At 55.2% G+C, this 27,199-nt stretch overlaps 5 protein-coding genes across 5 annotated transcripts; 3 read left to right on the top strand and 2 right to left on the bottom strand.

The window, feature by feature from the left end:
• Positions 1–456: 456 nt before the first annotated feature.
• M406DRAFT_271287 (alpha/beta-hydrolase) lies at positions 457–2,840 on the bottom strand. Its single transcript, XM_040918109.1, has 3 exons — positions 2,626–2,840; positions 2,113–2,508; positions 457–2,043 (listed from the first exon to the last, which is right to left on the bottom strand). Exons 1-3 carry the CDS (start codon positions 2,760–2,762, stop codon positions 516–518), a joined length of 2,061 nt encoding a protein of 686 aa, XP_040781160.1. The 5' UTR covers positions 2,763–2,840; the 3' UTR covers positions 457–515.
• A 2,241-nt stretch (positions 2,841–5,081) lies between these two features.
• Positions 5,082–5,933, bottom strand: M406DRAFT_33303 (uncharacterized protein; the record flags this gene model as incomplete). The annotated part of the gene is made up of 3 exons (XM_040920806.1): positions 5,082–5,193; positions 5,386–5,688; positions 5,767–5,933. Coding segments are annotated over 3 exons (582 nt in total), but the record flags the coding sequence as incomplete, so codon positions are not given.
• A 1,020-nt stretch (positions 5,934–6,953) lies between these two features.
• Positions 6,954–8,674, top strand: M406DRAFT_354322 (uncharacterized protein). Its single transcript, XM_040922889.1, has 3 exons — positions 6,954–7,081; positions 7,207–8,496; positions 8,554–8,674. Exons 1-2 carry the CDS (start codon positions 6,994–6,996, stop codon positions 7,665–7,667), a joined length of 549 nt encoding a protein of 182 aa, XP_040781158.1. The 5' UTR covers positions 6,954–6,993; the 3' UTR covers positions 7,668–8,496; positions 8,554–8,674.
• A 4,609-nt stretch (positions 8,675–13,283) lies between these two features.
• Positions 13,284–14,165, top strand: M406DRAFT_231149 (uncharacterized protein; the record flags this gene model as incomplete). The annotated part of the gene is made up of 1 exon (XM_040915862.1): positions 13,284–14,165. A coding segment is annotated over one exon (882 nt), but the record flags the coding sequence as incomplete, so codon positions are not given.
• A 9,137-nt stretch (positions 14,166–23,302) lies between these two features.
• On the top strand, positions 23,303–25,707 carry M406DRAFT_335911 (uncharacterized protein; the record flags this gene model as incomplete). The annotated part of the gene is made up of 5 exons (XM_040921083.1): positions 23,303–23,380; positions 23,459–23,509; positions 23,671–24,654; positions 24,798–25,078; positions 25,179–25,707. 5 exons carry the CDS (start codon positions 23,303–23,305, stop codon positions 25,705–25,707), a joined length of 1,923 nt encoding a protein of 640 aa, XP_040781156.1.
• Positions 25,708–27,199: the final 1,492 nt, after the last annotated feature.

Genomic DNA, 27,199 nt, shown 5'->3' with positions numbered 1-27,199 from the left:
CTAGCTGCCGCTTTGTCTTTCACAGTATTTGCTGACTTTGAGGACGGTGTCCTGTGTCTTAGAACAAGTTCGACACATATCCCTCAGACTGTTCTCAATGGTTGCAAGATTCTAGAGTCTGTCGTCACCAAGAGCTTTGCCGATTTTATCAACACCCCGTTGTCAATACTCAGTCATCAACACTCAGTCATCAACAATAACCAGCGGACACTCGGCTAGGAAAGATGGCATACAAGAAAGGAAAGGGTGCACCTATCTTCAGGTGGAATAGGGTGATTGAACAAGAACAACCAGGACGAGGAGGTGATAGGAATGTTCAGAGTAGAAGACAATTGGAACACAGAATCAAAATCAAAAGATGGTTCTCACCCAGACACACATACACACATCCCAACATTGCTCTGATCTATGCCAGCCACCTCAACAGGACATCACAAGAGCATGGCCAACTCTCTTCAATCAGACGACCATGGATCTGCATCTAGCTGTCCTTGATTAATGAAAAACCCACCATCTCACTGATAATATGTAAAAGGGAGCCCAATGCCACTACACTGCGACTCCTCCCTAAATTTATCCTGATAAGGCGGCCACTCCAACGCCCTCATTGTCAAGTTCCCCTTCTCTGCCGGCATCCATAATCCTCTGGCCTGTAACACCTCACTCGTGTTACTATACCCCCTCGCCCGCAAGAACCCTGTGTCCGGGTTCGGGTCCAGCGTCCTCGCAAACGAAGCCCAGGTATCCACCACCATCTGCTCAAACGGCAGATCCCACTCGTCCCGAAAGGGCAGGCCCTGAAACGCGATATTCCCAAAGACCTCGTACAGATCGCCCGAGTGGCATTTAAAATAAGGCCCACTGGGGTCGCCGTAGGGAAAGGCCGCAGTGATCGGGGGTTGACACACGTCGTAGTTGGGCCAGTCGTAGAGCTGGTACGAGCGCTGCATCTCGTAATAGTAGACCTGGTCCCACAGCCCGTTGGCCAGGCCCGCATAGACGGTGGCCTCGTCGACGCAGCGGAACTCGGCGTCTGTGGCGTAGCGGGCTGTCATGTTGAACAGGTCGAGGGTCTGGTTCGCGCTTGTGCTGTCGGTCGGGATGGGGAAGAGGTCGGCCCGCGGCGGGGCGAAGTCTATGTCTTCTAGATACACGGCCTCGTTGGTGGTGTCGGGAAAGGTGATAAAAGCCGCGCCGTCGTCGTACATTGTACCCATGAGTAGTTTGTAAGGCGCTGCGGGCCCGGTGAGCGGAAGGTGATCCGATGTGATGTACACTCCGTCCTGAACGACATATTCGGCCGTCGTGGCCAGGTTGAGCAGGGTGAAGGCATCCAGCTGGCGCAGGCAGTCAACGTCGGCGCAGCCTGTCTCGGCCAGGATCTCGCTGCCGGCGGCGTCCATCTCCTGCTGGATGGTGTAGTACTCGGAGTACGTCGTGCCGTAGTAAAGCCCGCCCAGGTTGCTCTGCGGAATCGCGCCTGCGAACTTGCCTTGGGCTTCTGGGGAGGCCATCAGGGCGCGGACGGAGCCAGCACCCGCCGACTGGCCAAAGATGGTGATGCGGTCGGCGTCGCCTCCGAAATCAGCGATGTGGGCCATGACCCAGTCCAGGGCGGTGATCTGGTCGGCTATGCCGTAGTTACCGTTGGTGCTTCCGTCATCTAGAGCCAGGAAGCCCAGGGTCGACAGCCTGTAGTTGATGGTCACGACCACAACGTCTCCTCGAGAGGCCAGGCTGCCCCCGTCGAAGGTGCTGTCGCTGCCAGCCCCGCTCACAAAGGCACCGCCGTGAATCCAGAACATGACGGGCTTGAGGTTGGCTTTGACGTACTGGCTGCTCGGGCCTGGAAGGTAAGGCGTCCAGATGTTCAGGAACAGGCAGTCTTCTGACCCGGTTTCTGTAATCTGGGCACATACATTGCCAAATGCTGTGGCCGAGACGGTGCTGTTGGAGCCAAAGTAAGGCTGCGAGTAATTGAATCGCTCTGGCTGGTCTGCATAGCGGATGCCGTAGAAGCGGAAGGATGTTCGATCCCGAAAGCTGAGAATCAAGAACATCGCATGTCAGAATATCTCGTAATTGGGGGTGGGGGGGGGTGTCTGGACCAACCCGATGAGATGGTCATTGTTCGAGTGCACCGAGACGTGCCACTCGGAAGAAGCCGAAGTCTCCTCCGCAGTGGCCAGAGGTGCAGACTGCGTGCAGAGGGCAGCAAGGCTGTGACCAGACTGAACCACAGAAACCTTGCCCGAGGCACTGATGGCGCGCGTGCTGGTGCTGGTGCTGCTGCTACTGCTCGAAGAAGAAGTCGAAGAGGCCACCCAAAACTGCGTATTCTCATCCGCCTTGCCCTCCCAGACGAGATAATCCAGGCTCGACTGAATACTCGCCCCAACAGTTTCTGGAGACCACAATGTCTCCCCCAGTGCTTTACAGCCTTCGACGGCGTCCTGATACGAAGAAGGCCTGCTGAGCAGGATCACTGCTGAGTCTATGTACGGACTGCTTGTGCCTGCACAAAATGAACGCAAAAGATTGGTTACATGGCCAAGGTCAGTCAGAATGCCTCACACACACACGCTATAAAAATCGTGTTCCTCTACCCTAAAACAACAAAATTACATGCCTTGAAGATCATTGTTCATGAGGATGGTGAGGTCCGAATCCAGACTCCGAGGAGAGGGCGTGGCGATAGTAAGGGAGCCCAGGAGGAGGAGGGGGAGGAGGAAGAGGAGGTAACGACTGTGAGAAGGAGCCATACTGCTCGAGTCTCGACTGGATTAGTCAAGAAGGCAGTCAAGGCAGTCACGCAAATCAAGGCGCTTGAGTGAGAAGGCAGGGTCTTCTAAGTAAAGCAGGTCCTCTCGTCCATCCATTCGCGATTTCCCCCGCCTGCTCTTTATATACCACGAATAAGTACTTAATCAATTACTTATCAACCATCATAGTAACATAGCCCAATACCACGTCGTCATACGTTTTCCTCCTTTTCTTCAGATCCTGGGGCGGTGGGCTCATGGATCATGCAGGCTAAAAAAAATAAAAAAAATCCATGGTTTTCTATTTATTCGGTTAACTCTAAGTAGTATAACAGCAAGTGGAAATAAACGGATTCGGAGGGCGCGGGATGGCAAGACCAACACTGGTGGCAGATTGGGGAAAGAAAAGGGCATCAACAAGTCCACCAGTCGATGCATGCGCTAAAGAATCCTGTGGAGATCTCGGGTTGACGGTCCGCAACCAGACATATTATTACTTGGAGTAGTTAAACAAGAAGAAAAAAAAAAACCAACCATGGCACTAGATCTCCCTTCTGGTCAATCATGTGCAAAATTGAGGGGAGGACGAAGGGGTAGGGCGTAGTATTTGTCCACCTGAAGAGGTGAGCCAGGTCATCACAGAATATGAGAAGTCTACGATAGGGACTTATTTGTCTTGTACAAAAGACACAACAAAAGAATCACAATGATGACGATCTCGAGAGGAAAGAGAGAAAAAGGGTGGAAGAGAGTCAATTAGGGGGTATACCATCAAATGAATCACTTGCCAACGCCACGCAAAAAGAAACAAAGAAGAAGGGGAAAAGAGGGGGAAAGGAAAGAAGAAATACAAAAACAAAAGGAGATCTTTTAAGTGTCAGATCGAGCAAACACGCAAAGCAATCAAGCAAAGTAGGTATGGGCAGGCAGATGTCGAGAAAAGACAAAAGCTCTTCAGCGACCAGACCCAGGCGTGCCAGGCAGTGGCCTTGGCCCGGCGATCTGCCTCCTCCCTGCGCCGATGCCCTGTATCCCGCGGTTCTGGTTGTCACCACCCGTAAACCCAGCCCATTGGCCAACATCCCACCTCCCACCGATGCCACCTCCGATTCCCTCCACTCCGTCTCCAGACCGTGCCGCCTTGGCCGTCTCCTTCTGCGACTCTTCCCACTCGCGCTGCCGCTGCCGCTCCATCTCCATCTCGCGCTCCAGCAGCGACTTGGACGCCCATCCACCTGCCTTGGTTCGCTGCTGCGACTGCTGCCGCCGTCGGTCCTCAGCGTCCCGCTCCGCCGTCGCTCCGAGCTCGCGCGAGTACGTGGGTGATGCCTGCTGTTGCTGCTGCTGCTGCTGCTGCTGTTGCACGGGTGCCGGGCTGGTGGCCAGGAAACGGTCGGTACGGTTCATCTGTGGAGTAGAGGGTGGTGAGGTAGGTGAGGAGTACTTTCGGGGGTCCGGTAGGGGCCGGGAACTGCCGCCAGTATTGTGCGCCTTTACCTTGGGTGTGGAGGACTCGCCTGTGCGGGGCGTCTTCACAGCCTTCGCACTTGCTGGTGTTGTTGGTGGTGGTGGGGGGGAGGTGGTCATCGAGGCCGCTGGGTCGGGCAGGGGGCGGGAGTTCTGTCGTGGCGGGGGCTGCGGCCGATGCTGCTGCTGCTGCTGCTGCTGCTTGCGCTCGTTCCAGGAGTGCCTTAGGCCTTCGCCGTCCGAATCGTCGCCGCGTGCCCACGAGTCCTGTCTGCTTGGTGTACCGCTCGAGGGGCGTCGTCGGCTACGTGAGCGAATCCTGGCCTTAGCATCGACGCTCTTCATCCGGACCCGGGTCTGTCGCTCACTCTCGTACTCAGCTTCTCGCCGCCGGGCGCGCTCCAGCTCCTCCTCAAGCTCCCTGATACGCTGGCTGGGGTCGCTGCTGCCATTGCTGCTGCTGATGCTGCCGCCAACAGAAGCACCGATGCCTTGTTCTGCCTGGTATTGGCTCAGGAACTGGCCGTGCAGACGGGAATTGGCCCTGCTTCTGACCTTGCCTCGCTCCTCGGCTAGGCGCCTCTCCGCCTCTTCCTCGTCCCTGCGCCGCTTCTCCTCGGTGATCTTCCACTGGCGCTCCTCGTCTTCCCAGCGGCGCTTCTCCTCGAGCAGCCGCGCCTCCTCCTCGCGCTTGCGCCTCGTCTCCTCCTGCCATCTGCGCTCCTCCTCTTCAGCCTCCTGCTGGGCGCGCCTGGCCTCCTCCTCCTCGCGCTGTCTCTTCTCCTCCGCCTCCTTCTCCCTGCGGAGCTTCTGTTTCTCGGCAAGGCTGGGCACGGCCGGACCGGCGCTGGTAATCTGTCGCCTCCCGCCAAACGAGATGCCGAGGTTGCCCTGGCTCGCACCGCCCATGTATCCATACTGTGCGATATTCCACGCCGGCGAGGTCACGCCCTCGTGGGCCCGGCTGCTCCAGCTGCTGACCGAGGGCGACTTGGGTCCATTCTGCGCGGTCGGGCTCCTGTTGGGAGAGAAGCGGCCCGAGCCCGAGTCGCCCGTCTTGCTTGCCGTGAGTGCTGAGCGGATATTGTGAGCCGAGGAGGCATTGCTGCTGTTGGACATGCCGCGCGGTCGGCCACTGGCTGTGGGCGTCGGCGACAGATGCCCAGGCGCACCTGTCCTCTGTGGGCTGAGGCCCGCAGCGCGAGGTCCTATGGCAGAGGGGAAGGCAGCTGGCTTGGCCTGGTTTGCCGCGCGGCTGAATGCGCCCAGACACTGCAGTACCTGCGCCGGGTCCTTGGCCTCGTATAGGTCGACTGTGAGGAACATGTCGTGCTCCTGAAGGTTGAGCGGCGGGAGCTTGCAGGCGCGGAGGAAGTGGGAGATATTCTCCATCTGTACAAAGGGCATCGCCGAGGTCTTGAACTTGACCCCTGGCGGTGGCAGGGCGAGGTTGACGAGCCTGTTTGAAACACCAGCGCTTAGCCAGCGGTGCTTGAAGGGAAAACAATGGGGCGGATATATTTCACCAAGAACCTACTTGCAGAGCGCCACGCCGTCTTTGAGAGACTCAAGAAGGTCGCCTGGAGGCAGGCGCTCGCCTAAGATGCCCTCAATCCATGATCGCACCTCGTTTGCCGCGGCGGGCGTGTACTTGTCGAGGCGCATCTTGCGCAGATCTCTGTCCAGGGACGTCACCGAAGCCATGGTGGGAGTGGCTGCTGCTGCTGCTGCTGTCTTTCAGATCCGTCGTGTGCTCGATTATGGATCGTGTGTGTTGCGCTGTGCGTGATATTGTTGGTAGGATAATAAAAACGAGAGCCGACAACACGATGGATCGAAAATACCGGGATAGAACGGTGACGTATGTTTCGTTCCGTGTGTGTGGGTGTGTGTCTGTTGACGCTGGCAACTGGCTGGGCAGTGTAGGTATGCGATTCGAGCTGGAACGAGTCGGGAGTTGATCTGGGCCGTCCTCACTAAGTTCGTACTCGAGGAGGAAAAGCCAAAAAGAGAAGAAAATGCCAACCGACACGACGGCAACGGTGTTTGTTGTTGTTATTTAAGGAAACGAGGGCTGTTTTACTAGAATACGACGGAGAGGGCGAGATTGCCTGGTGGATTTTTGCCAAATTGCATAGAGATGTAGGAGAGATGACTTGATTTTACTGAGGACTGCGCAGAAGACGTGCAAGGACCGCCAGCCAGCATGAACACATCGTGTTAGTACCCGAAATACCCCTTCAGCACTCCAGCTCTCAGTAGCATTAGGGAGGGGAGGGGGTGGTTTTGCTGTTGAAGAAAGAGGGGCATTCCCCCCTACTGGGTCACCACACACCCCTGGGTTGTGGTCCCTGTTTTTGCCCTTGTCTTCACACCGTCGGCCACTGTACCAGAGTCGCCCCCTTGTCTCTTCCAAGGCTGTCCCCCGCCTGCCGCCTGCTGCCGAGAGCCCTACTGTGACAGCAGTCGACCCCTGTCCCTTGGGCCCTCCCCAGCCATCCGTGCCAACCCGGCCACCAAAATCCAACAAACACAGACGTCACTTACTGAGGACCTCCTCCCCTGGCTTCGCTGGAGAGAGCACGGAGGGGTAAGCCCTGGGCCCCGCCTCCTCCCCTTGTCGCTGGGATCCACCCAGAACGCGGTCGCGTCGAATTGGAGTTCTGCAGAAAGCGATTATTTAAAATGGTGGCGCATATATGATTTCCATGACGACGAACAGACATTCAGCAGTGTGATCGATCGTGCAGCACCCCGACCGCAGATGTCCTCGAAACAGATCTCACCCCTCTTACGAACATGGTATAAGTGGAAAGCCCTCCGCCTACCATGGCGGAAGAGGTTTCTAGTTGGTACGTCCCAGTGCAAAACCAATCCTCATTGTTCAAATTAGCATCAACATCATCATCATCATCATCATCATCATCACCACTATCGCTGTTGATCTCTTCCCCCACTTCTCCTAATAAAAAAATAGGCCTCGACCTCCAAGGAAACACCTACTGGGAATTCCGCGATGTCCGAGGTGACCCCCGCCCCGGCGAACCCGTCCGCTGGCGCCGCATTGTGCAGTACCCACGCGACACCCACTACGGCGAGGTCAAGGTGTCGCCCCAGTGGCACCAGTGGCTGCGCAACATGCGCGAGAGGCCGCCTACGCTCCAGGAGCAACATCATGAGGCAAGACGGCAGGCCCAGATGAAGTACCTGGCCGCCGAGGCCGACGCGCGGTGGGAGGCTAAGCCGAGGGTGATGGACGCGCCGGCGGGAGAGCAGCAGCAGCAGCAGCAGCAACAACCCGTAGCGGCTCTAGAGAGCAGGACCGCGCAGACTGCACCGGATGGGCGCAAGGAGGATCCGTGGAAGAAGCATCGTCGGGCTGGACCAAGTGAAGACTGGCAACCGCAAGGCTGGACACCACCGGCATCGAAACGGTGACACGTATGAAAGACGTATCAAGTCATGATCATCATCAATAATAATATGAATCCTAGCAATGGTATCATCAATTTTCCAAAGGACCACCCATAACGCCACTTTTGAATCTGACCAGAGCCAACCTGCTACCGAGGCTCTTGCATAAGAGACGCTGCGAGCGTCGCCCGTACATAATGCATATCCTCTAGCCATCTACGTGGCTCAATCTCTAGCAATGACATGATTGTTGGTGATTACACACACGCTCGCAATAAGAGTGTGTCAAATCGTCTCACGTGCTATGCATTGCTTGCACCCTCAGGAGGTGAGCCAATGCCAAAATGCGTGCCTCGGAAGCGTGGAGGATCTCTCTTGCAACCCTCTCGCCATCTGGCTTGCGGCTGTTCTTCTTCGGCTCAGACTTGTCCCGCCGAGCCTGGACGCCCGTCTCCACAGCTTGTTGCAGCGATTCCGTCCACCTCAAGACTCCACCCTTCCACAGGATCCGGAAGAGTGTCTCGATTGCCAGGGACAGCTTGGCATTGTTGGCCGCAGTTCTGTACGCGAAGGGCATGTAACACTTTTCCAGGATGCGGACACTGATCGATTCTTTTTCATCCGCCTCTGGGTCCACGTGGTAAGATCTAGGAGCCGAGTTTGGAAGGAGTGCCGGCATCAGGACGCGGATGGTTGCAACTAGCGAGATCACATCGAGAGCGGAATCGCGTGGTGCGACAAAGCGCGCAAAGGCTGGTACTGGTAGTTGTTTGATCCTGTGGGTGAATTCGCTGTATAGATCCGTTAAGTTGAACCTGCATCTGTCAGGCATATCTTCTGCAGCTCGCGACAACTAACAACAATCGTTAGAGTGGAAGGGCCAAGCTGCGACGTTGCCAGGATGGCTTACCAAGGCGAACACACGAAGGCGCATCCGAACGGTCTCACCCAGCGATGAGCTTGTCCATGACACAGACTCGTCGTCGTCGTCCGCCGATGTCCTCTGGTGGCTAGGAGTTGGTGGTTCGGAGCCGTCCGAAGATGAGTCCCTCATGTAGTCACCAAAATCGTCGTTGTCGAGGTCGAGCTTCCGCCGCTTCCTCTTCTTGCAGACCTTGGACCTGACATTCGTCTCCTTCTCGAACACCTCATCGTATATCGTGGTTGACGAGGTGCCCCCATCGGCAAACACGGCGTTTATAATTGGCTTGAGTGGTGATGACCGGCTGTGGGGTGTGATGTAGCACATCAGGAGGGAGTCCCACAGCAGCGGGTGGTCCATCTTCTCCCCCTTACCCTCGTGTTCCGTGTCCAGACGTTTTCTCTCTTCGTAATCTAGCTCGAGAACATCCAGCATATAATCGAGCCATGGCTTCCACCATCGCCACCGGTGCGGGTACAGCGCGCTGCAGTTGAACGCCCAGCCGAGGACCCTCCAGAAGTTCTGGCCACGCACCCAGATGCTTCCGCTGTTGGCCGCCTTGCCATGTATGGGATCGTCCTCGCTCTCCGACTCATCTCGAGGGGGGTCGTCAGTAGCACGACGGCGTCGTGTACTGTGGCTTCGGAACAAAAACGCATCTCGCAGTCTGCCGTTGACCGGCCCGACGATGCTCAGGACGCTGCGCAGGAGGGAGAGGGACATGGATGCAACATCATGCTCGGCATTGTTCGAAAGCTTGGAGGTGTGCTTAGGCAGGATCGCAAGGGTGGCCAGCATCGCAAGCTGGGGGGGTGGTGGAACGAGGGCAGGTTTGGTCAATGCTGTCGGACTTGAAATGCCATCGCACAGAACGCTGGTGAGGAGGTCCAGGCCCGTGACATCTGTTGCGTGCGAGAGAGAGAGGCGCACTCAGCTTGGCCGCTCGGTACTCTGGGTATACACACGCAGGAGGGGGTGCTTGCTCTACTTACAGGTCTGCTCCTCCAGATGAATCTGGCAGCGGTACCTTAGCTCGTAGGGGAGATCCTTGGCTTTGCGGTACGATGGGGTGTTGTTGGTGATTTTGGCCGGCCCAGGGTCACAAGGGCTGCTCATCTCTGTATCTTGCACAGGAGGACTGGAGATACCTTCGTCCGCCATCGGGCATGCCGATGGCGGCGTACGAGATAAATGAGAGAGGCCAGAGGAAGCAGCCATTCTCGACCTGGTTCACATTGTTTAGAAGTAATTATGGGGGGAGACAGACGCGGTTTCATTGATTTACACTATGTGACGCGCCCCTGGTCACCCGCGTTTGCAGCTCCTGATCCCAGTCTCGACAGGCGGTTAGCATCCCGTCAGTGCCCCGCCTGGGGCTGTCGTTAGTGATCATTGCAGGGGCTGCACAAAACCCATTCATCCGTCCTGCAGACCTATTCTTTTTATCTCAGCAAGGTCTGCACCATGTCAGCCCCTCGACGACTTCATGTCCCCTGGCGCAAACCACCCTCATGCACCTGATCGGTTTTGAGCCCTCTAATTCATCGTTGTCATTCCAGATCAACAATGAACTAAATTGGATGAATCTTTTGTATTGTGCTCTATTTATGTTTCTCTCCCTCGCCCTTTGAATCATCTCTTCGGAAATTTTACCTCGTAGAGGTGTGCACATACAACCAGTTTCATTGTCTCAGCACTGTTATCCTCTTAGGGAACTACAGGTACTCACTTCCAACCTGTTTACATGCCGTCTCTGAATCGCAAGAGATCTGGCCTGGCCCGAGTAAACCCTAATTTTTCACAACGGATTGATCCCTCGCCATCTGATACTCCACTCTATTTCAGCTCTATCCTGTCCTTGATGGCTTCATACGGCTATTTGTTATGGATTTTCTTGCTCGCGCTCTCAACACTTCGCTGACAGGATGTACTGATGCAGAGCCTGATGCCTCGGAGCTGCCCCTTTTCATGTAATATGAACACGCACTAAGTCGTTGTTTCAAGAGGCTCACTTCATGAAGAGAAATCATGACTCTTCCGATGCCACCAAAGGATGTTCACGTGGATATCTACGGTGAACTTGTCTACTGTCTGTTTGACCTGAGCCTTGTTACCTGACTATGGCATCATGTTCTTACTCAATAATAGTATTACGCAAGACTAGGGAAGGATCTCAAACTTATCTGTCACCCGAAGCCGGTCAGAGGAAGTGTTCATGGCTGATATGGCACTCCGAGCCCGACTTACCGGTCCCTGGACAGGGAGCAATCTTTTTGTCTCAAACGACAAGGCCTTGAGATATCCCAGCCCTATCATACCGCAAGGCAAGATATAACTTTGCAGACAAATCGTCGACGGTCGTTCTCAGAATCAAAATGACCACGCAAAAAACTTAGAGCTAAACGTTTGAGCCAATATCCCCTTGCGTGCGAAGGTCAGTTTTGATAACAAAACCGGCCACGATGCAGCACAACTTTCCGACGAGTGTGGTTTCCCTTGAGCTCCCTAACGCCCATAAAATCGTGAGTGCACTGTAAGTCTCCTCCAACTCTTTCTCTTCGTGGTATTTACTTCGGTTTCATTGTCTTGCCATCTTTCCAGATTTCTTACTTTGCCTTTCACTGTTCTCTCCGAATGCCTTGGCTCAGTGGCTGAGGGTTTTGGGAGCAATGTATTGGTACATTTGTCTCAAACTCTGTTATGGGCTCCATAGCGTGCCTAGCTATGGCAGTCTTTTTGTGACTGAGCAAATCTAGAGCCCAGACAATGTATAATTTTTCAGCCTGGCCTTACACCTCTCTTTTCAATGTGTTCATAGCTTCTTTCCATTGCACTGGACTTACACCTCTACTGGATAGGTATGACTAATCTTCACCACCTATTCAAAGAAAAATGTCTTGCGAATATCAGAGGTGTTGGTGTTGGATTGGCACCTTTCTGGCGTATTATCTTTGTATTAATTCTGTCTAGGCTCGTTCCAGGTGCAGGCTTACACAGTCTCACTGTCCTCTTGGAACTCAATGCTGGATCCGCGCTGGTCATCAGGCCCGCAGTGTCGAAACATCACAACATCACAAGGTGCCCACATCCGGAGGGCTCAACCACCCACCCACGCCCTCGTCTATGATGTCGTGCTTTTCTTCACCCTTCACTTATATGTTTTCTTCCTGTCGACATCATGCCCCGCGTGGCCCAAGCTCCAGCTGCTTCTGCCATTGAGCCTGAAGCAAAATCTGCCAGCGGTTGGAAGTTTTGCGCAAGCTGTTGTCTTCCTTCTTTCCTTCCCACCACCACCACCACAGTTACCACTCCTCCTGATCAACATTGCCCATTGTCCATTGCCATTGCAGTTTGACTTCGATATCATTGGCAGAGACGAACAATTCTTTTGCCCATTTTGATCGAGCTTCGCATAACGGATCTGATTTACCCATTTCTTCCATCGATCGCTTCCCTTTCTGTTGTATTCGCGTCTCGTGGCCGCTTCAGCTAGCAACTTGAATTTAGCTACTTCAGACACGGCCAATACAAGCGACCAGCCTCGCAGACGGGCAAGTGGGTGGTGAGCTCAACATGTCTTCCAGCCGACAAGCTGCTCAGCAAATCCACGAAGATGACCCCTCCCAGATGGACCTTGTGGACACTCCCTCTCCTAACGCCCTACAGCCTCAGGTAATGTACACCAGCGGTTGCTGCCGCTAGAACAATCTTGCTGACCTGCTTCCAACAGGATGGTGAACCCTCATCTTCGACCACGGTGGTAGTTGGCAGCAGCAGGCCACGTCAACCGAAGCGCAAGGCTCCTTCGAACCTCAGCAATGCCAAGACTAAGAGAAAGAGGTCTGGTGCGAGTGCGAAGTCCAAGGGAAAGCGTGTTGCGCGGGATGATGAGGCCTCAGATGATGACGAGCCTGAGGACGACGGCACCGACAGTGACGATGATGATGACGATACTGACAATGCAGCTGAAAGCGGCACTACGGGCAAGGTCGACGAGGTAGGCCCTGACACGTCAAAGCCGCCTCTGTCCAACCTTCGAGACATCATCGGGAGCATGCTCGAGTCTGCCCAGCCGCAGGGCCTGCACCACTATGTCGATTCAGGCCAACAGTACTACATCCGGGTCGGCACCATCTGTTCTGGCACTGATGCACCTCTCCACGTCATGAACCTCTTCGGCATGCTAAAGAACGACAAGGGCGAACAGGTCTTTACCACCGTCAACGCCTTTGGTTGCGAGATTGAGCCCTTCAAGCAGGCGTTCCTGATGCGCAACAGCAAGCCGCAGCTTCTCTTCCGAGACGCCCAAGACTTTACCAAGCCTGGCGCCAAGTTAGCGTAAGTCATTCATAAATGTGTCTCCATCATCGCGGGTCCCCCAACTTGTTACTTTCAGAACCTAACAATATGACTAACCTTTTCAAATTTTGTGCTTGTTGCGTAGTCATCTGGTGTCAGGCGTGGAAGCCGAGATTCCCAAAGTCGACCTTTTCATCGCAGGTACCGCGTGTGTCGACTTCTCCGGTCTTAACTCGAACAGAACCAAGGGGTTCGAAGGCCTGGCAGAGGCCAACGACCGGTGGAAGAGGATATACCAAGATCGTCTGAAGAAGAACCCAGACGCCCCACTCACGAGACAAGATCTCAACCCTGACGACTGGCGCAAGTGCATCGAGGGCCTGACGCAGAAGAAGGGCGTGGTCCGCACATCCTCCATCACCTTTGCTGGTGCCATGAACTACATCTATGAGCGTCAGCCTTTGATCGTCATCTTCGAGAACGTCGAGACCGCACCCTGGCAGAGCACCATAGACTACGTGTTCCCCCTGTGCGGCTATATCGCTACCTTTGTTAGCCTTGATACCAAAAACTACTATTTGCCGCAGACTCGCTGCCGCAAGTACCTCATTGCTTTCAGTCAAGATGCCTTCACACCAGACGGTGCCAAGGCGCTCTGCAAGGCCTTCCAGGAGGCCATCAAGAAGATGGAGCAGCGCTATTCGAGCTCGGTGACCGACTTCCTCCTGCCCATCAACAGCCACGAGCTTCACCGCGCCCGCAACGAGATGGAGCTAATGGCTCAGTCCAGCCGAGAAAAGGATACAGACTGGAGCTTTTCGCGGTCCCGCCACACCGCATTCCGACGTTTGTACCAGATACCTGACGAGCGCCCCTGGATCCGCTGGAGTGAAAGGGGCAGCTCGCGTGCTCCAGCCAAAATGTGGAAGCCGTGGGAGGCCAAGCAAACAAATCGCGTCAGCGATTTGCTTGAATGTGTGTTTCTTATCGCTGTCTTTGGCAGGAATACCAAGCACAGCGCGTATGACCCGCGACACAAGGCGCAGATAATTGACTGCAGCCAAAATGTCGATCGGGTCAACATGGCGACGGCGTTTGGTGCCACCGGGTGCCTCACGCCGTCGGCTATCCCGGTCCTTACCTTGGAGGCCCGACCCATCACAGGGTCCGAGGCCCTGAAACTCCAGGGTCTGCCTATCGAGAGTTTCGACATGAGCTCCGAGACGCAGACCCAACTTCAGGACCTCGCCGGGAACGCGATGACCACTACGGTGGTTGGGGCAGTCATCCTGGCTGCCCTATGCTGCGTTGCTGAGCGCAGTGCAGACAATGCCAACGACAACGACGACAACCATCGTCTGCACTCTCTCAGCACACTTTTTGGGAGGCGAGGCCACCAAGATGCGGTTGTCCTGGATGGCAGCTCTTTTGAGTTGCCAACGTCTGCGCTGGACCTAGGCCGGCGCCAAGCCCTCGACGTCGTCCTATCTTCGTCTGCTAGGCCCAACGATGCCGTTGCGCGCATCATCGGGCTCGGAAGGATAGCACGCCGCCGCTGCGAGTGCTATCACATCCTCTCGTACAGCAGCATGGAGCTCTTCGTCTGCGAGGTGTGCGGCGCTTGGCTCTGCAAGTCCTGCAAGGGCAATCCAGGGCATGCGCTGGTAAAGTCAGGTCAGTCTTTCGACCAGATTGGATCGCTGACCTATGCCAATGCAGAGGACAGGCTGCGGAAGTTCTTTCCTGCAGTTCTGCCCATGATTTCCACAATGGGTCAAGATGACGCCGCTCACCTGGCGGGCATCTTGGTCTCATCGGCGTGTGAGCTGCCCGAGTCGGCCGTGCTCGCTCGCGCGATCGTCGATGGCCTCAGCAGCACCACCTATGAGCTCAAGTTCATCGAGGTCACCGACGCCGTCCGCATCGAGTACGTCGCCAAGGACAGCTTCATCCTGCGGGTCATACTCGACAACAGCGACGACGACGACAAGAAGCTCACCTGGTACCTCCATGTCGACCAGTGGTCCGAGGCAGGGACAAAACTCTCAGGCAGCCGCCACAAGACAAGTCAGCCCATCGCACGTGCTGTCCTCCGTTCGAACGCCCCCAGCCAGTTCCCCGAAGAGTGGAGTTTCTGGTTGCCCCTCGAGGCCAGATTCGAGCTCTGCTTTCGCCTCCTCGACGACCGTCGCAACCTCCAGCTGTCCTTCATCTTCTCTGGCGTCGAGGGCCTGCATGACGACGTTCAGAGCCAGATCCAGCCCCTGCAGGGCACCACGTGGACATATCACCCCGAGTGCGGTTTTCCCGAGGACGCCTTCTGGGTCTGCAGTGATGGCCCTACTGCTGAGAAGCTCTTCATGTTCAAGGATGTGAACCCCGTCGGTCCTGCCAACAAGGACGAGTTCGTCATCTCGGCCGTCAACCGTGAGATGGGCAGAACGCCCACAGCAGAATGCCGACCAGTTCTGCTCCGAATCAGCGCTGACGACCAGATCCACCAGATCATCAAGAAGATGGAGGCTGGCGATAAACCTGTTCGAGACCAGGAGTTTGTTGTGTCTGCCTTCCTCACAGGCCGGTGGATCAGCCCTCAAGAGCACCCGATCAAGGTTCCTGCCTTCATCAACAACGATGTAAATGACTTGGCCCTCCAGAACTTCCCGTCGTGCCCCCCAGCAGACTTTCGTCTTCTCACACGAGACCTTCCATCTGGTGGCCTCAAAGTATCTGCAGCGGCACACGACGCTACTGGTGAGGGTTCTTGCCAGAGAGACCAGGTTCTGGTGACCATGTCCCTGCCCATATTTGGAAAGAGCGACAGGGCCATCGCCGCTACCCTGAAGAAGGTGAAGGACCTCGACTTGACACAGCAGCTTGACCTGGCCGAGTTCAACCGACTAATCGGGCCCTGCTACGCCGCGATCGAGCGCGCAGTCCTCGCTCTCGAGCAGGATGGAGTCCATAACGGCAGGATGCAGATTGCCGAGGAGGACCTGACCAGCGACTGCGGACGTTGCGCCCCGAAGATGCCCAAGGTAGTCTGGCAGAAGGCAGATGCATCAGGATCCAAAACCTTTGGGTCTGTTGTGGCAAAACACCAGAAAGATGACCAGGAAGTCTACGATGTGAACATCAGCAGCAAGCCCTCGGCTCTTCGCATTGATCATAATGTCAATGCTGCTCTTGTCCCCCACAGCAAGAAGAAGGCAGCAATCCCTTATATTGACATTCGAATTGTTGGACGTGCACAGACCCTGATGCAGGAGGCGCGATCTCATCTGCCCGAACACCCTGCCTACTATGAGGATACCGACCTGACGAGGGCCACTTTTGCCTTGGATTTTGGTGTACTAGAAGACCCGCGACCCGAGCTTCCAGCGATCGTCATACAGGCCCCGAAGTCTCCAAAGGATCTGGGTCGGGCAGTCACACAACCTCAAGGTTTCCGACAGGGTGAGGCGCTCTTTGATGAACAGCTGGCTTCCCTCGAGTGGATGCTGGAGCGGGAGAGCGTAAGTGACGAGTTCGGATTTCCAGAACGAGAGCTGGCAGAAGTATACATCAGCGATCTACGTCTTCGGGCTGTCGCGCAGGTCTCAAGACATATCACTCGTCTCGGTAGAGTCGTGGCGGATAGTGTTGGCTTTGGGAAGACTGCCGTGAGCCTTGGACTCATCGACAAGCAGTACGACACGGACCGTACAGAATTCATGGACCTCCGAAAGAACAACGATCAGCTCACCGACATGATACACTTGCACGCCACCTTGGTCATTGTCCCCAACCAACTCACCCGCCAGTGGGAGCAGGAGGCAAAGCGCTTCCTGCACGGCGGCTATAAAGTGCACGTCATTCAAACCTGTGCCCAATTACAGAGCATGAGTATAGCGGCGTTTCAAAACGCGGACATCATCATTTGCAGCAACAAGATCTTTCAGGAACCTCGTTACCTGGCAGAACTCTTCAAGTACTGCGATCCCAATGGAATCGATGTCATAGCCGTGCCCAAAGTCTATCGTGCCTGGTATAAGCAAGCCCTGAAGACCCTTCACCATGTCCGGGGTCAGGTTGTTGCGCTCAACCAGACGTCTAGTACGACTGGATACAATTCCATCCTCGAGGCTCTGCGCTCTAATCTGGCCAGCTTTCAGGATGATACGTCGTCCTTTTCAACCCCTGGTTCTCTGTCTAGCTGGAGGCCGTTGACGCTTCTAGAGTTCTTCAGCTTCTCGCGTGTCATCTGGGATGAGTTCCCCTACGAGAACATTCGAGTGACGGAATTCGTGGCCAATGTTGCGACACTGTCAAAGTGGATGTTATCTGGCACGCCCCCGCTTACAACACTGGGAGACATCTGCAAGATCGCCTACCTCTTCAACGTTCACCTGGCTGGTCCTCTGTCTCTTGTCAATGGTCGGCAACCTCCTATCTGCGACCACCCTCCCACACGCCCCCTTTCCACGCTTGAGGAGGCGCATTTATACCAGAGCCGCAACTCGTCGAGGCTGCTACAGGAGCGGCATGAGCAGGCCCTCGAATTTGTGGCCATGTTCATGAGGAAGAACGTCAGGGTCATGAAGGATATCAACTCTGTGCAGAAGCCAGTCGTGCTGTCCATGTCAACCAACTCGCTGCTCGCATACCTTGAGCTACAGCAAGAACTCAGCAGCCGCACTTTCAATGGCAACATGGTTGCAGCCGACCCCCGCCGCCGCCTGATGAATCTTGTCGACTGGAAGGTCAAGATGCTGGGCACGGAGCGGGCCATGGAAGCCTTGACCCTCCGCGCCTCATCCTCGTTCAAGGACGTCCAAGACCAATCCGCCAATGCTGCTGTGCAGAGTGTCCAGTCTGCTACTGAAGTTGCCAGCGCAATCTACGCCATGAGCAAACAGAGCATCCAAGATCTGGAAGACCTTGGCCGCGAGCTGATCGGGAAGGCCCTGTACCTAGCTTACCGCAACGCATTCATCAACCTCCGCGAACACACCTCCAAGATAGACAGCCAAGAGGCTCGGCACTTTGACTATTACAAGACCCTCGAGCTCGCTATCAATAGCATCGTAGAGCTGGATGTTGAGCAGTACTGTGGCTGGGACGCCTTCGAGTCCGCCCTGCGCATATTGATCTGGGACGACGACTTCCACAAACAACTAGAGAGTACCGAAGACGGAATTAACAGCTCATCATCTGTCCTTCCGCCGAGAACTAACAAACATGCTTGGGGCCACATAATTCGTGAGTTGTGGGCTCGGATGAATTTTGGCACCGCCCCGAACGCGACCCTGGAGCCCGCCCAGAAAGGCAGACAGTCGTCTGTGACGAAAAAGAAAGAGTACTTGCACAAATTCAGCAAACTCCTGACCAAGACACCACTCCACTCGAGACGCTGGTTCTCCGTTGCCAAGATCCAGGAGCGTCAACTGCCTGAGTATGTGCAGGAAGTTCTCAAGATGGAATGGCACCACAAAGTCCCATGGGAGGCCAAATTCCGGAGCGCTCGGCTCGACGAAGTGAAACACACTTTTGTGCCCATTCGAGAGCTGCAGCGACCCTCGTCGGACGAACAGGCACCTCAGACTGATTTCAGCTTTGAGCAGATGCGAGAGCATGACAATGCCCGCCTCCAGGATCAGATTAACATACCTCCCAGTACGAGTAACGAGGTCGAGGCGAAGATTAGGCGCAGGACCAAGAAGGCAAGAATCACCAAGGCTGACTGGCAGGAAGAATGCATGCGGCTAGGCCTTATCGCCAAGTCGACCGATTCTATGGAACTGCTTAGAAACCGTGTGATCATGGCTGAGGCCGGTAAGGCCACAGAGGACTACTACATCTCACCCGAGGGCTGCCTGCCCACCATCCAGGATGTTCCCCTGGAGGGCAAGCAGCGCATCCGGGGCGGCAGTATGGAGGTCTGCTTCGATCAGCTTATGCACACGGTCGACAAGCTCTCCGTCGTCCTCGAGCGGCTCGTGGTCGCCCACTGCAAGAAGAACCTGCAGCGCGTCATCTGGCAGGTCATAGAGCAGAAGTGGCGGTGCACAAAAGAGCACACTGAAACTGGCCACCGCCTGGAGGAGAAGGAGGCTCTGCGCACACACTATGTCTCGCTCCTCTGTGGTCATGTCCACTGCTCGCTTCCCCAAGGCATCGACCTCGACACCGCCGTCTGTGGCGTCCGCGGCTGCACACACCCACTCGTGGATGTGTGCATCCCCCTCAGCAAACTTCTGGAGCCAGCTCGTGTCGTACGCACTGACGACCTAGGCCAGGGCGCTCTGGAATCGGAGCCTGCCCATTACCTCGACCCGCAGACAGAGCACCAGGGCCCCAAGGCTACCCTGGTTGTGAACCTCATCAACGCCATGCCTGCAGGTGACCAGGTAGTCGTTTTCGTCCAGAACAAAACCATCATGGACGGCGTATACCAGGCTCTCGCGGAAAGTAACCCCAAGATCACACACGTCTCGCGCCAGGATCTCCTCAAAGGTGAATCCGAAGCCCTGGAAACATTCAAGATGGGCGGCGCGCGCGTGCTCGTGCAGATCATCAACTCGGAGCAGGCGGCAGGGAGCAACCTGCACAACGCTAACCACATCATTTTTGTGTCCCCCTTGATCACGCGGAGCCAGACGGAATGGGACGCGCAGATGAAGCAGGCTCTTGGCAGATGCATCCGGTTCCGACAGGAGAAGACGGTGCATGTGTATCACCTGGTCATGAACGAGACAGTTGAGGTCGATGCGCTCGAGTGGCGGATGAAGAAGGAGATCTTGGTGAGTGCCGGACGGGCGGCGGGCAGGTTCAATGACTGCACCGTTGCTGAGTTCCTTGACCGGTTCGATTCGAAGGAGGAGCCTGTTACGGCTGGTGGCGCAGGTGATGAGGGCCGAGCTATCTCTCTGCTGCCGCGGGATGATATCCAGATGCTCATGGGGGATGATTACATCAGCCTGACTGCGGCGCGGACTACGAGGACGGTAGACTCGGTCAAGGCTGGCAGGGTGGAGGAAGGTGAGGCGGAGGATGGAAGCCCTGGAGAGGGAGGTGGTAAGGGCGATGTCGTAATGGGCTAATTCTTCATGAAGGCGAGTAAGTCTAAAATTCATGTCCTTGCATTTTGTGTTGTGCGTCTCACTTATTAATGCTCGCGAGCAGGACTGCAAGGGCCGTCGTGTCGAATTGAAGCCTTCTCCACGTTGCGCCTTGCCACCGCGGCATTGAACATACCAACAATTATACAGCAAAACGAGAGAGATAGCGAGGCGAGAGAAAAAGGCTACTGGATTTTATTGTACGATTTATTGTACGATTAAGACGAATCAGGAAACAGACACAACGAATCCACATGACGACGAGAGCCTCTGCGGTGATGGAAAGGCATGACCATAAAAGATATGATGACCTCAGGAGGGACGGGCATCATAATGTATGCATCTCGTTTTTAATTTTGATAACCCTTCCCCCCCCACCCAAGAATCAAGTGGCATGCATGGCACTCTAAATAGGTGATGGACGGGACACCGGCAAGCAGGTCGAGAGGGATAGCCCAGCCAAAAACTTGGTATGAAGAAGACCCCACATCCGAAAGGACTGCAGTGCCTACCCGAAAAAGGAAAAGCAATTGATTCGTTTCTGAAATCGTGAATGGATTTGACGGTGACGTGTATAGCAGCGCAGTCTCTTAACCTGAACGGACGATCACTGCAGCGAGCTCCAGTCATCGGAACCGCCGGGGGTGCCTCTCTTGCTTTCCAAGCAGTGTAGGATCTGAGACCACAAGTGACGCCAACGCCATTTGAGAAAGCTGGGATTCCGACCAACCAACCCGTGACTGCACCGATCCGAAACACTTGTCTGGCCTTGGCCTTTCGCCTGCGGAGGGTCGAAGGGGAAAAAAGACAGCCAAGGAAGGTAGAAGAAGAAAAAAGGCCCTGGCCCCGCCCCCCCCCCCCCCGGGGCCCAGAAGTTCCCCCCTCCATCCCTCGTCTTGTCTCTCTTCCAATGTACCTTTTCTTTGAGATTGCGAGGCTGGTCTAAGACTTTCTTCTCTTTTCTCATGTCATGGGAAGCAATCTCGGCGCGAAGAAGATGACGGGATGTGCGGCGGGTGATTACCATAACCCAATAACTGTGGATATGTATCACGTCCCCTCGCCTTGGGGAACGGCATCGTGAGATTTTGGTTTTCTCTGGTGCGGAACTCACTCCACATGGTGAGAGACGTGTGTGAAATGGAGAGGCACATTGGGTATGACCTGGAGATCATGACAGCACAGCACATGATGATCGTGCCGTGTCTGTCCTTCCCGTGGTCTGGGCGCCCCAAGAAGAGGATGTCCCTCTGGCACGGGCTTGGCTTGGCTTGTATACGCACACACCCAAACCACACAGCAGCATTGCTTGATGCTACCGCCTTGAGAGACGATGGTTGCTTCTGGTGTCAGGAAGAATACCAAAATGGACCATCTGACGCCTCTGGATGGTCACAGCCAGCCAAGGCAGGCAGCTCCCTGCCGAGAGGAAGTGCATTGGGCGGGCGGGCAGGAGGGAGGATGTTCCGTGTGGTGCTCGGAGAAATTTCGTGTAGGCATGTATGATATGCAGTGTATGGTGGTATGCTGTGCATGGATGAGGGAGGATCGTGAGTGGCTCTGCTTTTTCTTCCCGGCCAGGGACACAAGGTCGCATCGGGACCTGACAAAGCTGCAGTTTGAGACAAGGCTCCGCACACCTTCCTCAAGCCAATCTCTGTTTCTCCCCTCTCGACGGACCTGGATGAAGCGAGATCAGAGAAGTGTGTGTGTGTGCGCGAGAGAGAGAGAGGGGGGGGGGGAGAGAGAGAGAGAGATGTCAAAACAAAAAGTACTTTTTCGTGGATGAATCACCACGCACATATATTAGTTACATGAACTAGCCCAGGGGAAAGAAGGGAAAGAGGGAGGTGGATGATTAACGGCTCGTAGTGCTCATCTGCAGCTTGGTGACACGAGGATGATGAGCACACACAGAGAGAGGACAGAGAGAGAGGACAGAGAGAGAGGACAGAGAGAGAGGACAGAGAGAGAGGACAGAGAGAGAGGACAGAGAGAGAGGACAGAGAGAGAGGACAGAGAGAGAGGACAGAGAGAGAGGACAGAGAGAGAGGACAGAGAGAGAGGACAGAGAGAGCAGAAGACCAGGAGAGGAGAGAAGTGAGACTTTGGGTCTATTACGATGTGCAGTAGTACTTACCTAGTCGTTGCACAGGAGGAGAAGCCAGACAAGCCAGGCTAGGCAGCCTATTTGTCCCACAGCAGGCGTCAAGGCACTGCAGGTTGATGCTAGTACCATGTACCGCGGCGGAGTTTGCGAGACCGGACGGGGCAGGAGAGGCAATCTTTCCTTCCTCCTGCGATGGACTTGCGCAAGGAAAGAGCACGAACGCAACACCAACGGCAAGCCACCTCTGCCACTTGCTCTCTCGCTCTGTTGCCTTCCATGTCCCGTCCCATCCAATCCAATTGCCCCCTTTCCTCTCCCTCTCCTCTCTCTCGTCCGTCTCTGTCTCTTCCCTGATCCCGTTCCCCTCCTCGTATCCTCATCCCGTCCCCCCACTTCCGACGTATGCCTGCTGCAGTGATTGCGCCCTAGTCCACTGCACTCTCTGCCGTGGCAAGTAAGGTTCAGGGAGGGACAGACGAAGTCAGCTGGCCGTTCTCCATCAATCAGCAGCAGCAGTCACCCTTACTACTTCAGCTCTAGATAGACTTTGAAGAGGGAGAGGAAAAAGAAAAGTTAAAAGACCAAAACCAATTTTCTTTCTAAAAACAGAAACAAAAAGAAGAGGAATAACAGAGAGGAAAAGAAAAGAGGCTCGACGGTTGTTGGAGCTACAGTACGCCAGAAGGTGCCAAGTGGCGAGGTCGGGGTAGGTAGGAAGTCACGTCGAGAATTTGAGATCCGGATCATCCTTGAGAGGGAAAGTACTCACCTCACCACTTTTGGTTGGCCTCTCCTTCTCTCTTTCTGCAACCACCGCAACCACATACTCCTTCCAACTTCACTCAAATCCACTTCCATTCCTACTGAAACTTGTCACTGCACTTTTTCATACCAAAATAAGGCCACAGCAAGATACAGACAAATATCCACACACTCTTCTCCACGGACTATTTAATTCCTTCCATCTACCTCAATATCGGCTCGACCCTCGCTACAATATACATACATACGCTGGGTCCAGATTATCGTCGCCTCCTCCCACAGGGCCTCGTCATCGTGCAGCTTTGGTCGGTCGTCCGTCTTTTCTCCTCCTCTCGAACCGAAGGCAGCTGCTGGAACTTTTTTCTCTCTCAATTCTTCTTCTTTTCAATCCTCCTCCACACATCACTTATTTAGGGTATCTTTACAAACACAGCTTACATTCATGCTTCATACGTATACTATGACTATGGATTTATATGGGACGGCGACTCCACCGCGCCCGGCGGGATCGATATCGAGCTCAGACTCGCCCCTGGAATCGCACGTCAGCGACTTTAACCAAGGCGCAGTCTACGGCTCAGGAGCGTCCGACAGTCGCCTCTCTCCAGATGCAGCTTCTCAGTCTGCGCCCGCCAATGCTGCTCCCTCGGTTCCTGCGGCATGCCTTGGCTGTGTAAGAGCATACCTTCCTCTGCCCTGCACGCCCCCCCCCCCCCCTTCACCCTCTCCCTCAACACACACGCGCGCGCACACACACATACACACACAAGTCAGACTGTGTTTGTTGCAATGGATCGACTGATGCGAGCGGGGTTTTTCTTTGCCCGTGAATAGCGTGCCAAACACCTAAAGTGTGATGGCAACACACCCTGCGCCCGCTGCGTGAGCTCGGCTATCGAGTGCGTCTATGTCGCTTCGCGCAGAGGCTACAAGGGCCCGCGCAGAGCGATGGCTCCGAACCCCAACAAGCGCCACGCCTCCTCTTCTCCAGATGCCAGGGGTGGTGGTGATATCGTCCCTTCAGGCGCGCAGGGCCCCGGCCCAGACAATTGCCCCATGCTGCTGGGAGCCGGAATCGCCCCGGGCCTGACCAGCACCGCTTTCACTGGGGGCACCACGACAAACGGCTCCAGTCCAGCCGGAGCCGCCGCACCCTTCCTGTCGGCCGCGTCGTCCATGAATCACCTACAGCTGTACAGGAACCCACCCTTCTCTACGCCCCTCGACGCCATCCAGCACGGCGCGCCACCCATGGCCCCCATCATCAGCATCGAGGACAAGTGCTTTGACTCGTTCTACTATCACTACCATGCTGCCCACCCCTTCGTGCTGCCCAAGGAGCACCTAAGCCGCCATGTGCGTGAGACGGGCCAGAAGCTGGAGCACCTCATGACAGCCATGCGATACGTCGGCTCCTTGTTCCTGCAGGCCGGGCCGGCCCGGGCCTCATATCTGGACGAAGCCCTGCGCCTATGTCAGTCCCCTGCCACCGCCAGGGACGGCTTCCTCGTCCAGGCTCTGCTGCTGCTCATCGTGGCTTTGGATGGGAGCTGTCAGCAGGACAAGGCGAGGGACCTGCTTGGCGAGGCCGAGAGGATAGCTATCGAGATTGGCCTCAACACTAGAGAGTACGCTACGCTCCACGGGCGGGGCCTGCCTATTCTTGAGGAGAGCTGGCGGCGCACGTGGTGGGACCTCTACGTCTGTGACGGCATGGTTGCCGGCGTCCACCGGGTTACCAACTTCTATCTCTACGATGCAACTGCCATCGGGACGCTCCCAGGCCTCCCTTGCGAGGAGTCAGAGTACCTCTCAGGGGTAAGTTAAGGGGAGCTGAGAGCAGCAGTAGCCCTTTCCCCCCTTCCCCTGCGTCTGTGGTACTTTATGTTCTCTCTCTTTAGCCCTATTCTTTCTTTTTTTGTGGCCGCATGATCTGACTCTGAGCAATGTTCTCCGCGTAGAACATACCACACCCGATGTATCTGGAGGACTTTGAGGACCAGGTTTTCAGTGGCGAGGACCGCACGTTCTCGTCTTTCGCCTACCGCATCGCCGCGATCCGCAACCTCGGGCGCTTCATGAGGTGTCCTCCCATCATGTTCCCCGAGGACGAGAACCTGGTCAAGATGGATACGCACCTGACCAACTGGAGGCTACACCTGCCACCGGGGAAGAGAGACCCCATCGACAAGAGCTGCGCGCCTGATGAGATGCTCTTCCAGGCACACTTTATCACCACTGCGTGAGTGGTCCTTCCCCTCCCCTGTCTCGGCCAACCTCGAGCCATCAATAACAACGTGCGACGGCTGATATTCCCCCTGCCTTCTCTCCTTCATTTCTAGATGCACAATCATGCTTCATCAGCCGCACTCCCAGCTTGATGCCTCCCCTGCCCGCAGCGTCAACTCGTGTGCGCCCTACCGTGCGGTGCCCACAGGTGACGCCTTCAACTCGCACACACGGCACACCATCACGGCTGCGTGCGACATCGCCAGGATGATCACGTACGCGGTGCCGCTGCAGCACCACACGCACTTCTTCACGTGCGTCATCACCATGGCGTCCATCGTGCACCTGTCGAAGTGGGCACTGTACTTCATCCCGGACGAGGATGACCTGCGCGAGCAGATCCGCCTCAGCATCGGCGCCCTGTCCAAGCTGAGCGTCATCTGGAAGGCTGCCGCCACCGCCTGCGGCCAGGTCAAGGGCGTCGCACAGGAGATATACAGGGCCAAGAAGGCCGCCCAGCTCACCCCAGCCTTCTGGATCGGCTTCACCCAGGCCGAAATGATCAACAGCCTGAACGTAGACGACAACGTCATGAGCGAGATCGACTCCATGTTGTCCTCCGTCACGTCGGCACCGCAGTGAAGGGATCCTCGGGGTAGAGAGAAACAAACGCACAAACACACACACACACACACACATATATATATTTATAAATCTTGGATCAAGAGATCAATGAGCATGATTTGGAGAAAGTAGCAACACGGGAAGAGGCTGGCCCTGTAACGGGAAGAGAGACCACGTATTTTTGTCTTGGGGAAAAGATTGGGAGGACAACGTCGGGAAAGGCTGACGTGCATGTGTGTACTACTACAGCAACAACAACAACAACGCACTTCATTCCGGCGCACGCGCTACACAGAGAAGAAACAAGTATTCCTAAAACATGTGCACATTATATTCCCTGTCTTGACAGGGGGCAGGGCTAATTAACACCCTGGATATGTTCAAAGCTGACCTCCGAAACATACAACAGGAAGAAGTGACCAGGTTCTATTGGCCGTTTTTTTTCCTTTTCTTTTCTTTTTCCTTTCTTTTTGGTGGGTGATAAGGAGAAGAAGAAGAGAACAGAGAAAAAAAAAAGGTGAGACTCGAAAGGTCATGCTGCAGAAGCAAAAGACAAACAGAGGAGGCACCCGAGCGCCTCGTTTCACCAACAAGGGGCCACATCGGAGGAAACTCATGCTGTGTTCGACTTGGTACGACCCAAGTGAATCGTCGACGTGACTGAGCGTTTATTCATTGGCCCTTTTTTTTCTTTCTTTCCTTCCAAGTCCCCGAGGCCCGAATTACACTGCAGCAGCGACCACTAGAGCCTGCTATTTCTGTATTGGCGTAGATGAGTTGGTGTTATTTCTCTTTCTTCTGCCTATTACTCTGTACCAAGGACTATACCCGGAAGGGCCAGAATCGAATGTGGAGCATTCTTCCGAGTGGCGGCTTTTGTCCTGGACACCACCAAAACCCCCACTCAAGTCTGCTGTGGTCACTACGAAAACCGGTGTGATTGTGGTGGTGGGTGAGATGGGTAAGGAAAGGAAGAACAGATAAAGGAGAGGAAGAGAAAAAAAGAGGAAAAAGGAAAAAGAAAATTAAGCTCACCTGTTAAAGGAATGGGCTTTGTGTGTGAGAGATCAGAATCTTGTCTCTGCTTTTGGTTCAAACCACCCAGCATAGAACACAGCCTGGCACAGCGTTGCGTTGCGTCAGCCGCACTGCGCCAAAATAAATTTGGTTCCGATGCAAGGGCAAGGGCAAGGGCACGCGCGAAACATCGTCTCCTCTGCTGCTGTCAGGAGCGAGATTTACTTCTGCCATTCAGTATGCAGCCCGCCCCTCTACAGGCCCCCTGCCTGGCTTGGCCCTGAAAGCGAACAAGCCGACCAAAGGGATACATTTTTCTTAGTATGACCCTTTATGACCCTTCCACTATGTACGCGACAGGACACGGCTCGGGACAGAAACATGGACGGGGCATTTTTTCACGAGGGATGTGTCAAGAGCACACTGACACACACCAAACACACACACTGGCACGTGAAAGACGGCCCGCCCCACGAGGAATTGTGTTCCTGCA

The sequence above is a fragment of the Cryphonectria parasitica genome (assembly GCF_011745365.1).
Source record: "Cryphonectria parasitica EP155 unplaced genomic scaffold M406scaffold_1, whole genome shotgun sequence".
Classification (NCBI taxonomy): domain Eukaryota; kingdom Fungi; phylum Ascomycota; class Sordariomycetes; order Diaporthales; family Cryphonectriaceae; genus Cryphonectria; species Cryphonectria parasitica.
This window is presented reverse-complemented; position numbering and strand designations above follow the sequence as displayed.

Coding starts and splice junctions, on each gene's coding strand:
- M406DRAFT_271287 (XM_040918109.1), bottom strand. CDS start 2,762: ATGGCTCCTTCTCACAGTCGTTACCTCCTCTTCCTCCTCCCCCTCCTC. Junction 2,509..2,625: donor AACAATGATCTTCAAGGCAT/GTAATTTTGTTG, acceptor TGCAGGCACAAG/CAGTCCGTACATAGACTCAG. Junction 2,044..2,112: donor AACAATGACCATCTCATCGG/GTTGGTCCAGAC, acceptor CTTGATTCTCAG/CTTTCGGGATCGAACATCCT.
- M406DRAFT_354322 (XM_040922889.1), top strand. CDS start 6,994: ATGTCCTCGAAACAGATCTCACCCCTCTTACGAACATGGTATAAGTGG. Junction 7,082..7,206: donor GCGGAAGAGGTTTCTAGTTG/GTACGTCCCAGT, acceptor ATAAAAAAATAG/GCCTCGACCTCCAAGGAAAC.